At 41.4% G+C, this 13,276-nt stretch overlaps 1 protein-coding gene across 3 annotated transcripts in view; it reads left to right on the plus strand.

The window, feature by feature from the left end:
- Positions 1 to 13,276, plus strand: part of tmtc1 (transmembrane O-mannosyltransferase targeting cadherins 1) — a 49,805-nt gene that overhangs the window by 8,997 nt on the left and 27,532 nt on the right. For all 3 annotated transcript variants that reach the window (XM_056424778.1, XM_056424777.1, XM_056424779.1), the window contains exons 2-4: positions 169 to 346; positions 6,912 to 6,985; positions 7,954 to 8,130. In XM_056424778.1, coding sequence (XP_056280753.1) covers positions 169 to 346; positions 6,912 to 6,985; positions 7,954 to 8,130 — 429 coding nt within the window. The remainder of the gene's footprint in view (positions 1 to 168; positions 347 to 6,911; positions 6,986 to 7,953; positions 8,131 to 13,276) is intronic.

The raw sequence follows: 13,276 nt of genomic DNA on the forward strand, positions 1-13,276 counted from the left end.
CCCACGGGGATCAATAAAAGTGTACATTTCTTCTTCTTTCTTTTCGTCTGAAGATATATAATTTTAATCGTATCTGATATCTTTTACTCACTTTCACAGATTCAGATGTAATGCAAATGTAGCGCCCATCTAATTCCACAGTACTGAATATTTCTCTCTCTCTGCCAGGTTGAATATCCTGCTGGGCGGCATGACACCTCTCTATTTTCACATTGTCAACGTGTGTTTGCACTGCGCTGTAACCTGCCTGCTCATGTACACCGGTGAACACTTTGTGTTCGAAGACTCTCGTCTGGCATTGGTCACAGCGCTCCTCTTTGCTGTGCATCCTGTCCACACCGAAGCTGTGAGTACAAAACACACACACGCTGTAATGCTGCGTTCACACTAAAAGCGTTGCGAATCTTTTCGCGTGAGTAGATCCCATGTGAACAATTCGCCTCATTCGCCTTAAGTTGAAATATTTCAACTTCGATGGAAAATTCGCCGGATGCCTAGTCGCGAAAGCCAATCAGCATTGAGATACTCCGCCGTTTGTGAATCTAACTGGCTGCTGTTGCTCTAATGGCGCTGGAAGCAGCAGTCATTCAGAAGTAGTCGGTGAAATTCACCGAGCTCTGTGAGCCTCCGGGTGATGTTATGTCTAAATATATATATGGTATTAATCTTATGAATCCAAACTATTCGCAACGCTTTTGGTGTGAATGCAGCATAAGAGTTCATGCGGGAGATGAACCTTAAATGTTCCATTTTAACAGTTACTACTGGTTTGCTTGTTACTCTTGTTATTTCCTTTTCTCAAAACACTGGCAATGAACAGCAGTAGTAGCCATTTTTCAATTATTTATTTTATACTAAAAAGTAAAGTGCTACATCATTTTTTGTTATTCAATGTATAGTCATTACAGCATAAAGTTTCTCTTTTTGTATAACACAGTAACAAAGTAGACAATAAAACACCCACTCAGTAATATATTTTGCCTTATCAGTGTCTCGAGGGAATTTCTTTCTCCCTATTATTAAAGTGTCCTACAGTATTATTGCTTAGTTGCAGATGTGTGGCCCTCATTAACAATAGACACAATAACAGGAACTGGACATTGAATGTATGTCGGAGTTGCGCAAGTGGAATTTCATGTCGAAGGGGATATAGTGCATCACCTATCAGTGCGTGCTAGTGAACGAGAAACAGCATAGCAGCTGTAACCTGTGAGAATGAGAGTTGTGTGAATGTGCTGAATTTCGCCAGCGTGAAGGAAGTTGTTAAAGTGACAGTATATAGATATGTTCTTTGTATATGTATAAGAAAAGAGCTTTCATTCAGTAGTTGACCTGCAGCATGCAGTTGCGTTGCTGATCTGAATGTATTTTTGTGCTTTCAGTAAAACTGTAAATGAGATCAAACACACACACGCACACACCGCTCAATACAATGGAAGAGAAATGGACAGTCGAGAGTTGAAAAGTTAATATTGGCTGTACTTGATGCGTTGTGCTTGAACGTTTTGCAAGTATTGAACCTTTTATTCAACCACGTCTAAACTATTGAGACCTGGCCTAGAAGGCAGCAAGAGTCATAGCATACAATAAAAAACAAAAGAATTAGTGCTGTGAAAAATAACGAGTTAACGCGTTATGATTAAATTACAGGATTAATTAGTTTTTTTTAACGCATTTAACGCATGCGCAGAATGAGCTTCCAATCCGTCTGTTGTTGGTCGTCTCTAACCAGCAGCATGTCATTCTGTCTCTACGTGTCGTGTTAACACGACTCCGATCTCCGTCTCGCGCGCCGCAGAGCTCGGATGCCGGCGTGTGCGCGCACATCGGGCCGAAAAAAGTCACTTCGGTTAAAAAAACAAAAACACTGTAATTTTCAACCCTTTATTCAAAACAGGGTTCATACGGTCATGGAAAACCTGGAAAAGTCATGGAATTCTTAAATGGCTATTTCCAGGCCTAGAAAAGTAATTGAAAAAAATTTAATCCGAAAATGTTTGGAAAAGTAATGCAAATGTGTTATATTCAAATGTTAATTTACACGGAATATATACGGTATGCTTTAGAATTCTCATTGTTAGTTTAAATACTACATCTTCTCACTTGTTCATGTATACACAGAGTTTTCACTAAATGTTTAATCATGAAAATTTGGTTTAAAATCATGGAAAGGTCTCGGAGATTCATTGGTCAGCATGTGGATGAACCAGTCACAAGCAGAACTGGCAGTGCTTTACTCTCCTGAGTTGGCTATTTATGGGTTAAACGCCTCATATGGTGAGGGGGCGTGGCTTATCTCCGTTACCTTTCTCCATGTAAAAATATTTTCAGCCCTCCGCTCCGCTCTTGTTTCTCCTGCGCCGCTCTGCGCTCAACTCAACTTTTGTTATACTCCGCGACTTATTGAGCGCCGTAATAATCGCGCGACACAATGAAGCGATAATGAAATTCGTTGCCAACTATTTTAATAATCGATTTTTATCGATTTTATCGATTCGTCGTTGCAGCCCTAGCTGTTTATTTCACTTTCTGCCCTTACTTCGGAAACACACCAAGCACTTTGACCAATCATTCTGTGAGGATTTGTTGGCTGAAGCCAAACCCCTTTTGACACATGACTTTTCAAACTTGTCTAACATTTAGGTAAGCATGCATTACCATTGGATCATACCGAAACATTATTTAAATATGTACTTTCATTATCTCCTGTAAAAAAAAAAGAAGATTTTTTTCTGGGCTTCAACTAGGTCTGAAAAAGAGTCAAGACACACAGCCAAGACGCACAATATCCAAAACACACAAAGTGAGCAAACTTTTTTCCCTATTAAGAGCTAACAAAACTACTGGTACACACAATACTGAGTACCTCAGTTACTGCGTAAAACAGTTTTCTTTAACTTTGACTGTTTTGGATAGTGTGGTTGACGAAGAGCTCTAAAACAACCAATGCAACAAAAGTTTTTATGATATTTTTATTATTATACAAAAGACAATACATAGACATAACGCCTAAAGGACAAGAAAACAGTGCGGTCGACAAAACAGTGGACAAAACATAAAGTCAGAGTATTGAAGATACAAATAAGAAGAATATATAAGAATATACACTTTTATTAATCCCCAAGGGGAAATTAGTTCTCTGCATTTAACCCATCCTTAGTTATTAAGGAGCAGTGGGCTGCGGTGAAGCGCCCGGGAAGCAACTGGGGGTTCAGTGCCTTGCTCAAGGACACTTCGACTTGCAACTAATGGGGAGAGCGAGGATCGAACCCACAACCCTGCGGTTGCAGGACGGCCCTCTTACCCCACTGAGCTAAAGCCGCCCCATTGCTATGCAGACTGGCAGCTTGTTGTGTTTTCCAAGATTGTGTGACGTGTTTTATACCACAACTTGTGAGTCGATAGCCTGCATACATCCTTGCTTGTTTTTGAGTTTCAATGACTTTGCGATGCCTTTAAAGCCCATCCGTGTCTAAATGGGAGGTTAGCTAATTCTAGGCTGTGTTCATTCAATCACAACATACAGTAATTAATGCTAATCTCCAGATCACATATTTTTAATTAATATTGGCTGATAATAATTGGCTGCTAATGAATCGGTGCGTCTTTACAAAAGGACAACAACCTCTTTTATTTGACTCCGAAGGTGGTGAGTCTAGTTTTGCAAATTGTAGAATCTGTTTAAAAAAGACACCTTCAAGCGTAGCTTATTATTTATCTATCTCGCTTTTACTGGTGAGATGAAATTATAAAAGTCTCAGTTCCAAGGAAAATTGCCAATGAGCTTGTTGGGAAGGGTATGATATTAATAGAGCAGAGCAGATATTAATGTGAAGCATGGGGAAATAGTTGAGCGAGGAAGGAGAAATGCACGAAAAGAGGTGGAAAAGACAATGAAGGGAGGAATCGGGCGAGGGAGAGTTTAATGAAAAACGGCAGGGGTTGTAGCAGGACAGGTCTCCTGCGAGCTTGCTCCCCTGACTCTGTACAGAGAGATGCTAAGACACAAAAAGGAGAGGGTAAAGGGAAGGTTAAGAGGAGAGGGAGAGCTACTAGGCAGTGAGGGAAGCAAGACTACGAGAGAAGAAGAAGCATGAAGGAGACCGATAGGAGTTTTCTAAGTCTCCAGGCTGGGAAGGAGATCATTTGATTTTCCTGCTCATCTCCCAGCATCCCAGTCAAACTGCCAGAAGAGGAAAAAACACTTGGGACTGATTGTAACCGGGAGATCTAGTGACTAGCTTTGTGTACCAACTAATTTGCTCAATGATCATATACCTGCAAATTAATGACATTTCCTTTAAATGGTAAATGGACTGTACTTGTATAGATCTTTTCTAGTCTTTCGACCACTCAAAGTCCTTTTTAACACTACATGTTACCCATTCATAAACTGATGGCAGGGGCAACCATGCAAGGTTTGACCTGCCCATCTGAACAATCTAACATGTATACTCATTCCTCCAATTTGGGGTTAAGTGTGTTGCCCAAGGACACATCGATATGGAGTAGTGGAGCTGGGGATCAAACCGCAGATCCTCTGATTAAAGGATAACCATGCTCAGCAACATACTAAACTATGATGGTGACCTTAGTACCTAAACATTAGCATGTATAGCTCAAACTCGGTAATTTGCGAAAGCCAATCAGTGTGTGAGCTGCGTTCACACTAAAAGCCGAGTGAATTGTTTCGCGCGAGTAGATCCCATGCAAAAAAATTGGCTTTGAAAGAATATGTGAATATGTCTTTCCATCCATCCATTTTCATCCGGCAACAGGTCGCAGTTGCAGCACGCAGACCCAGGCTTCCAGTTCATTCTAGAGGATCCCGAGGAGTTCACAGGCCAGCTGGGAGATATAATCCCTCCAGTTTGTGCTGGGTCTTCCCCAGGGTCTCCTTCCAGTTGGCCGTGCCCGTAACACCTACAGTGGGAAGTGCCCAGGACAGGCATCCTGACGAGATTCCCGAAGCACCTCAGCTGACTCCTTTCGACACAAAGGAGTAGCGCCTCAACTCCAATGTCCCTCCTGATTGCAATCATTTATGTTCTTTGTCAGCTATCATTGTTATGCATACATAACGTAAACAAACAAGTCCTCCATAAACAGCACTCATTATTGTGCAGTCATAGAAAAGCTTTAATACTCATTATTGGCTTGATAATGGCCTGCTGTTTGAGCCATGATCACAGTATCCAGATTCCAAAGAAACAGTGGTGTGCAGCAGGTCTGTAACGACGCACTGCCGTTACCTAGAAAACGGATAGTGTCTGAGATGTAGTGTCAAGGAGGACACAAGTTTATTGTATGTATTTATTGTTGGACTGTAAATGCTGGGAGCCATGTGTCGTTATATTTCCAGGAAATACCAACTGGAGGAAGCGGGTAGGGGGAAGTAAAAATATGTGTTGTGATAATTTAAATCAAACTATGGAATTATAATTGACTTTAGTTATACTTATACTTATAGTAAGTATAAATAGGGGTAAATCAATATCAATATTTTGGGGGTTAGTAAAATTGGGTACATAGTGATTGTACATATTTCTTTTTAGATAAACTGACCTATAGAGCATATTCACGTGACGTCAGCATCTCAATCGCGCCATCTTGGGGTCCATTTATTAAATGTCAGAAGAAGTTGACTTATCGTGTCCGCTGTTTGATTATGCGAGAGCCCAGCAACCTCATGTCCTTCTGCATTACCAAAGAAAGATTTCAGCGGTTGGAATTGAATATTCGCAACGCTTTTTTACCTGATTTTACTCGCTGGTTAATTCGCTAGTTACCCCTAGTTACCAGCACATAGCCCGGTCACATTCCTGTAAAACAGTTTTCATTTCCTCTATCGACCATGGGACATTAACAACTATTTCTGCGTTATACTTGCTGTGGAAATACCACAAATGTCGGAACATCAAGCGCCCCGTGTCTGGGTTCATACTATGATCCGTAGTCGCACAGCTCCGCCTCCAGGACGAGTGTCTGGATGAAGCCGCTTCCAGCTCCTTCAGGACCAGCAGTGCCTGGCTGGCCGTGCTGAGTGCTGTTCCCATGTAGCCAGTGTTTTATTTTATCTTGAAATTAATCAGAGTAAAGGCAGACATCTCCCGACAGAGTTGCCATGTTCATGGCTTCCTCCCAAGTTTCCATCCACAGCTCCTTTTGCGCAAGTGAAAGACATTGATTTTCGCTCGGTGAAAAAGCAAAAAGAGATTATTGACGAGAGTGTGTCAATGGAAACGTGCCCACAACCCGATGTATCAACAGAAACGCATGAGAACAGTCCTAACGTTCATACGCCGAGTGAAGCCGAAGTAGATGCATGACAAGTTGAAGAAATAGCCTGTCTTGTTGAGCTGATAAACCCATATTCTGAATCATTAGTCCCACATCCAACAGTGAGGCACAGTACCATAATCACAAGGCACACCGTTTTGAACTGAAATTGTATCTCCTTCAGGATATGATGGTCATTTCTAAAGAAGAGCGGCATAAAAAAAAGCAAAACAATGCCGTGCATGGACCCCAATATGGCCGCCAAAGGTTGTTGTGGTCACGTGAGTGAATACGCTCTATAGATGGTCGGTCTGGTCTAATTAGAGTCACCAGGGGTATAAAAATAGCTCAATTTGTTTGTGGATGGGAACGGGTGGAGACCAGTAGAGACTGGCAGAACTAGTGTGTGGTGGTTGAATGTAAAGAGAAATTAAATTAAACCTAATCCAAAACTGCTTTTTTGACGCCTGATCAGCTCATTTGCTTCCATGGCCGCTGGGGCATCCTAAGAAAAGTCAAGTTGCGAATCTCATGTTGGTGTCTCAACCTCATGGACATTCAGCACAGTCTCCTCCCCAGAGCTGGCAGACACGTGCGCTATCTCTAACATCTGTGTGTATCTGTGTTTGTAGGTGTCTGGTATTGTAGGCAGGGCTGATGTCTTGGCCTGTCTGCTGTTCTTGCTGACGTTCCTCTCCTACATCAGGTAAGATGACTTTGTAGAACCGCCAGACCTTGTACACAGTACACAGTACACACACACACACACACACACACACACACTATGACTCATAGGCTAACATTATACTTTTTACATCTGTTTTGTATTAAGTGATCATTCTGGTTTACGACGTGGGTCTTATTCCCTAGTTTTGACCATCCTTTGTATCTGTAATAATAAAGAGTTTACTCGACAAAACAAAAGCTGAGATCTGGGAGCCTTGTGACTTGCAATATATATTCATGATGAATCAAGAAACATGAACAATTAAATGTACAGACATGTTTAGAAACAAAATTCATAAACAACAATTCTGCTAGTTTCAGGTTCCAGTTTCTCCAATGTGTAGACTTGCTGCTATAGTTTTATACTATTGTAAATTGAATATCTTCAGGATTTGCGTGATTCTTCAGATAAAACAAAATATTTAGGATTTTCAATTTTTTGACTGTTTTCTGAAAGTTTATTAAGTCTATTGTGTAACCTGTTCAATTCAGTTTATTTTGTATACCCCAATATCACAAATTACAATTTTGCCTCAGCAAGCTTTACAATCTATACCTACGACATCCCTGTCCCTGGACCTCACATCGTATCAGGAAAAACTCCCCAAAAATGTAAAAAAACATTTCCCTTCAGGAGAGAAAGAGAGGAGGATCCCTCTCCCCAGATGGAACGAAGCAATAGACGTCATCTATACAGAAGAAAACATTACAGAGTTACATAAACACATTCAATGAATATGACAATGCATGAATAGTTCGTAGTAGGCATGGTCCACGATCCAGAGGGGGCAGGGCACATCAGCAGGGCCACGGCAGTAGGCCGGCCCACCAGGCAGGAGTCATCCAACACAGCCAGGTCCAATGGAACCTATGAGACGTGAAGTCACAAAGACTCCGGGGAGGAAACAGAGTTAATAATGTGTTCATCTGTTTCTTTCTGTCTCTCAGGAGTGTGGGTGTGTGTGCCTCCGAGGACTCTCTGCCCTCCACGGTATCGGTGTGGTTTCTGCTCGTCAGTTTGTTGCTGGGCACTTGTGCCATGCTGGTGAAGGAGACCGGCATCACCGTGTTCGGAGTGTGTGTGCTCTACGACGCCCTTGTGCTATGCCGCAAGCCTCTTGTCAAGTAAGAATGCAGGGTTTTTGCTCCGTTTTCATTCATTTATTTTTCGTTTCTTTTTCTCCTTCACATCATTAGAAGCCTGCTTTATTAGAATTGAAAAGTGCGAACACTAGAACAGGGATTTTTTGTGTGTGTTATATTTGTCTTTATTGTTTGAATATTTTGTATTTATTTTGGTAAACACATACTGAAATGAAGAGTAATGCCACCCCCAAGTAGTTGGGTATACAGAACATTACACCGTCAGTTGCTTGGACGTTGTCTAACTGTTACACGCTGTCACTATTTGCTTGTTTTTAAAAATCTTGATTTATCTGTCAATGGTTTAAGAAATGTTTGACTTTATTTATATAACTTCTCTGCTCCTGGGAGCTGCCCTAAGCCACAATCAACATATTCATTTTTTCCTTTGCATAAATAACTGGGATGAGGAGCACTCTTCTGCAGTTTTATTGCATATGTGGGTGTGTACTTTTATCCATGTGGAAACCAGTTTGACACTTTTGATGCTAGAACATTGGTCCACTGCCTTAGCGGACTAATTTTATTTTTGGGTTTAGGTTTAATTGAGGCAAATTGAGTCTTGTTTAAAACTGCTGGCTAAGGATAAGCGTAGATAAAGTAAGATTGGAATACACGCCGGTGATAATGACTCCCGACTACGCCGGTCGGAGGTCACTAAAATGAATGTGGAATCGGTGTGTGCTTATGCCAAGACATTGTCGGACACCGTAGTTTTCTCTGGTCCTCTCCCCAATTTGCTCAATGACGAATTCTATAGCCGAATGTCGTCATTCAACCGCTGGCTGTCGAGGTGGTGCCCAGCGAATAATGTGGGCTACGTAGACTTTCTGGGGAAAACCTGATCTGATGAGGAGAGACGGCATCCATCCCACTTTGGATGGAGCGCTTCTCATTTCTGCGAACATGACCAAGTTGATCGCCGGACTTAATCCATGACAACCCAGGGTTCAGATCAGGAACCGGGAGCAGAGTTGTAGTCTTACACCCTTCTCTGCTCTTCCATTAGAGCAGTTACCCACCCACAACTCTAGAGTAGAGACTGTGTCTGTCCCACGGCCACTTCAATTAAATAAAACAAAAGTAAGCAGGAGAGCATAACCTTATATAAGTTAACACCATTATTTCAGCAGTGCAACAAAACAGGACTATTAAATGTGGTCTCCTAAATATTAGATCTGTCATCTAAAGCTGTGTAAGTAAATGATTTAATAGATAATCACATTGATTTATGTTGTCTTACTGAAACCTGGCTGAGTCATGAAGAATATGTCAGCCTAAATGAATCGACTCCTCCAAGTCATGTTAATAGTTACATTCCTCGAGACACCGGCCGAGGAGGTGGAGTAGCAGCCATCTTTGACTCGAGCCTATTAATAAATCCTAAACCTAAATTAAACTACACCTCATTTGAAAGCCTTGTTCTTAGTCTTTCACATCCAACCTGGAAAACACTACAGCCAATTCTATTTGTGATTCTGTACCAGCCACCAGGTCCATATTCAGAGTTTATATCTGAATTTTCAGAATTTATATCAAGTTTAGTTCTTAAAACTGGTATTATTGTAGGAGATTTTAATATCCATGTGGATGTTGATAATGATTGCCTTACTGCTGCATTCATCTCATTGTTGGACTCGATTGGCTTCTGTCAGAGAGTACAGAAACCCACTTACAGCTTTGGCCACACGCTTGATCTTGTTCTTACTTATGGCATTGACATTGAGCATTTGAAGGTCTTCCCACAGAATCCTCTTCTGTCAGACCACAACCGTATAACTTTTGAATTTATACTACCGGAGTGTACTCCGTTAGTCAAAAGTTTCTACACCAGATGTCTAACTGACAGTGCTGTCGCTAAATTTAAAGAAGCGATTCCTTCTGCATTTGATTCAATACCACGTCTCAATATAACAGAGGACTCCTGGTCTAACTTTAGTCCGTTCCAGATTGATCATCTTGTTGATAGTGCCACAGGCTCACTGAGAATGACACTGGACTCGATAGCCCCTCTGAAGAAGAAGACAGTGAGGCAGAGGAGGTTTGCTCCCTGGTATAACCCTCAGACCCGCAAACGTCACGAAAGCTTGAAAGCATATGGCGTTCAACTAATCTGGAAGAATCCCACTTAGTTTGGCGAGATAGTCTTAAAACTTATAAGAAGGCCCTCCGTAATGCCAGAGCAGCCTCTTACTCATCAGTAATAGAGAAAAATAAGAACAACCCCAGGTTTCTCTTTATGATATGATATTCCTTTATTCATCCCACAGTGGGGAAATTTCAAAGTTTTTTTTTTAGCAACAAATTTCTTTAGCACTGTAGCCAGGCTGACAGAGAGTCACAGCTCTGTGGAGCCGTGTATTCCTATAGACCTCAGTGGTAATGACTTTATGAACTTCTTTAATAAAAAGATTTTAACTATTAGAGGCAAGATTAATAATCTCTTGCCCTTAACCAGTGCCAATCTGTCCTCAAGTGGAGTGGCCTTGGAAACCGCTGTATGCCCTGGTGTATATTTGGATGGCTTTTCTCAACCGTGACCAATTATCTTCAATAGTTTCTACTTCTAACACGTCTACCTGTCTCTTGGACCCCATCCTGACGAGGCTGCTTAAAGACGTTATGCCTTTAATTGGCAGCTCTCTATTAGATATTATCAATGTGTCTTTGCTAACAGGCCATGTACCACATTCCTTCAAAGTAGCTGTCATTAAACCTCTCCTGAAGAAGCCCACTCTGGATCCAGAGGTGTTGGCTAACTACAGACCGATCTCTAACCTCCCCTTCATCTCCGAGATCCTTGAGAAAGTGGTCGCAATTCAGTTATGTGACTTTCTACATCATAATTTGAGAAAATGTCAGTCAGGATTTAGAAAACACCACAGCACAGAGACGGCACTGGCGAGAATTACAAATTACCTCCTAATGGCATCAGATAAAGGATTGATCTCTGTACTGGTCTTGTTAGACCTTATTGCGTTCGACACTATTGACCATGACATCCTTTTACAGACACTGGATCAGTCTATTGGCATTTCAGGCACCGCATGAAGTTGGTTTAAATCCTATTTATCAGATCGATCTCAGTTTGTATTTGTAAACGATGACGCCTCGATAACCACCAACGTTAGTCACGGAGTTCCACAAGGTGCTTGGACCAATTTTATTTACCTTATACATGCTTCCTTTCGGCAATATTATCAGGAAACACTCCATAAACTTTCATTGTTGTGCAGATGATACTCGATTATATCGATCGATCAAACCAGAGGAGACTAACCAGCTCAGTAAAATGCAAGCATGTCTTAAAGACATAAAAACATGGATGACCTGCAACTTCTTGATGTTAAACTCAGAGAAAACTGAAGTAATTTTACTCTGCCCTGAGCGCCTCAGAGATCAATTATCTGGTGATGTGGTTTCTTTAGACGGCATTGCCCTGGCATCCAACACCACTGTAAAGAATCTTGGCGTTATCTTTGATCGGGACTTATCCTTTAACTCCCACGTGAAGCGACTCTCAAGGACTGCATTCTTTCATCTACGTAATATTTAAAAAATCAGGCACATCTTGTTTCAAAAAGATGCAGAAAAATTGGTTCACGCGTTCGTTACTTCGAGACTGGATTACTGCAACTCCTTATTATCAGGCTGCTCTAATAAGTCTCTTAGGTCCCTCCAGTTGATCCAGAATGCTGCAGCTCGTGTTCTCACTAAAACTAAGAAAAGAGATCACATCACTCCTGCACTAGCTGCTCTGCACTGGCTCCCTGTAAAATCAAGAATCACTTTTAAATTCTTCTCTTAACCTACAAAGCCTTGATTGGTGATGCACCATCATATCTTAAGGAGCTTGTAGTACCATATTGCCCCACTAGAGAGCTGCGCTCACTAAATGCGGGACTACTTGTAGTTCCTAGAGTCTTAGAAAGTAGGATGGGAGCCAGAGCATTTAGTTATCAAGCTCCTCTTTTATGGAACCAGCTTCCACCTTCAGTCCGGGAGGCAGACACGGTCACTTCATTTAAGAGTAGACTTAAGACTTTCCTGTTTGACAGAGCTTATAGTTAGGGCTGAATCAGGTCCACCTGGTCCAGCCCCTTGATATGCTGCCAGAGGCTTATAGGCTGCTGGGGGGACGTTTAGGATATACACCGAGCTCCTCTCTCCTCTTTTCTCTCTTCTTGTGGATGAATTTTCATCTCTCAATCACACATTATTAACTCTGCTTTCTCCCTGGAGTCCGTTTCACTTCACGTCTCATACGGTCATCGGAACCTATGAGACGTCATAGATCCTATCTGCCTGATGGATCATCGAGGTCTGGATCGTGGAATATGACTACTACCAACTATTCATACACTCTGTCATATTCATTGATTGTGTTGTTACTGTGTTTTAGTTTGTGTGTAATGATTCCTTCTGTACACATTACATCTATTGCACCTGTCCATCCTGGAGAGGGATCCTTCTCTGTTGCTGTCCTGAATGTTTCTTCCCTTTTTTCCCCCTGAAGGGTTGTTTGGGAGTTTTTCCTGCTCCGATGTGAGGTTTTGGGACAGGGATGTCTATATGTACAGATTGTCAAGCACTCTAAATTTGTAATTTGTGAAAATGGGCTATACAAATTAACTGAATTGAATAATGAGGAGTTTAACCCATACATTTGTACAAAACTAAAATGACTTTTTCACAATAGATGGTGTGTTATTTCTTGTGCATTCTATCTAAGTTCATGGTCACATGTGGAAGTGGAGTGAAATACTTGTTCCCTCGCTCTCCTGTCCTTTTTGAACATAACTAATAATACTTACAACTCCCATAACCAGATACCATACCATATATGCACTCACATGTAACATTCCATACACACCTGGTCTATTTAGGCTCTTTCAAAGAATAGAAACGGGGCGTCTGATAAAAGTTTCAGCACCAAACGCTCTCTAGATTACATTTTTCATAAACCTGTCTTGCTGGACTCTGCTTGCTAACCATTTGGCAGTAGGACATTTTTCTTAAATTAATTAAATAAAATTGCGGACACAATCAGTCAAAAATGATCCTAAGCCTTATGCTGCATTCACACCAAAAGCATTGCGAATATTTTTCACCAAAGTTGAAATATTTC

The sequence above is a fragment of the Pseudoliparis swirei genome, chromosome 10 (assembly GCF_029220125.1).
Source record: "Pseudoliparis swirei isolate HS2019 ecotype Mariana Trench chromosome 10, NWPU_hadal_v1, whole genome shotgun sequence".
Lineage (NCBI taxonomy): Eukaryota > Metazoa > Chordata > Actinopteri > Perciformes > Liparidae > Pseudoliparis > Pseudoliparis swirei.